Consider the following 1,323-nt stretch of genomic DNA (forward strand, 5'->3'; position numbering starts at 1 on the left):
AGAGAGACGAGAATCGGCAACCAGCCAGCCCGGAGAAAGGGGATGGCGGGGGCGGAAAGGGGGGGGGACAGAGATCGACATGATGCTTATTTTGGGGCTGGCTCCCCCCCTGATGCTGCCCGCCGGACGCCCGCTCGCCCCGCCGCCCCCGCCGGCCGGACCAGCTGAACTTGGAGCCGCCTCGCTCTCACGGACATTTCATTTGACCCTTCTGTGTATTTTACGCCACCGGTCGCCGAGCTGGCGGCGCTACCAAGGCCGCACGCCCCTGCGCTTATATATGAGAGCGCTCGAGATGTTGCGAGAGGCTCGTTCCCAAGGAACGCATGCGTACATTGCACTAATTGTGTCTGTACCTCTACAGGAAAAATCATTGGGAGAATTACGTGAACAATTAGGGATAAAAAAATATGGCGACAAAATTAAATAGAAATAATGAACAATAGTATGTAGAGAGCTCATATTTCGACTGTACACTGGAAAAACGAAAGTAGGACTTAATGCCTTTGAGGGTGTTAAACTTTAATGCCTTTTGCAAAGGCACGAAATTGTCCAATTGGACTGTTAAAGGAATTTAAATTAATTAAATTTTAACACTTTTGTGCAAGTTAAATGCCTTTGCAGAGGTGCTAATTTTTACTGCATTTGAAACAGCATTAAAACCCTTCCGAGTCCTGTACCTTTGTTTTTCCAGTGAAGTTTCGACAATTTTCGAGTTCAACTCGTCCCGCGCCGCGGACGCGGACACCACACCTACACGGTGGAGAGAGAGACCGTGACCACACCACATACTCACTTGCACTGGCAGAAGGCGATGTCGATCGAGTTGTTGAGGTCGATGGTGCGGTAGAAGTGCTGCAGCGCCTCCAGGCACTGCGGCTGCGAGCAGCGCGAGAAGTCGCTGCAGTGGCGCAGGACGGGCTTGAGCGCGCGGTTGCAGGCGAACTTCTGGTAGCACGCGTCCAGCGCCGTCTGGCACGTGGAGCGGAACGACAGCTGCGTCTGCTCGCCCACCGCCTCGGGCTCCACCGCGTCGTAGCCTGCCAGGCAGAGAGGGCAGAAAGAGGCGGACATTAGGGGTCGTGGGCCGAGAGAAACAATCATCGTCTCATGATGGACAACCCTGATGAGCCGACGGACAGCTCACGCGGACAGCGGCTTCGGACTACATGAGGACAATTTGAGGACATGTCCACTGGTATGTCCATGAGTTGTCCGTGGCCCCAGTCCGTGGATTGAAACGTCCGTGGACTTGTCCGCAGCTGTCCGCAGTCCGAGATCCTATCCGTGGCTCTGTCCGCCATAGTCCGCAAACCTGTCCAC

The 1,323-nt window shown here is 54.6% G+C and overlaps 1 protein-coding gene across 2 annotated transcripts in view; it reads right to left on the minus strand.

Annotated features, from left to right (window-relative positions):
* The window catches only part of LOC113212487 (uncharacterized), a 215,068-nt gene that overhangs the window by 38,417 nt on the left and 175,328 nt on the right, over nucleotides 1–1,323 (minus strand). For both annotated transcript variants that reach the window (XM_052266156.1, XM_052266155.1), the window contains exon 6: nucleotides 797–1,040. In XM_052266156.1, coding sequence (XP_052122116.1) covers nucleotides 797–1,040 — 244 coding nt within the window. The remainder of the gene's footprint in view (nucleotides 1–796; nucleotides 1,041–1,323) is intronic.

Source organism: Frankliniella occidentalis, unplaced genomic scaffold (genome assembly GCF_000697945.3).
Source record: "Frankliniella occidentalis isolate FOCC.00 unplaced genomic scaffold, Focc_3.1 Scaffold35, whole genome shotgun sequence".
In the NCBI taxonomy this organism is placed as follows: Eukaryota; Metazoa; Arthropoda; class Insecta; order Thysanoptera; family Thripidae; genus Frankliniella; species Frankliniella occidentalis.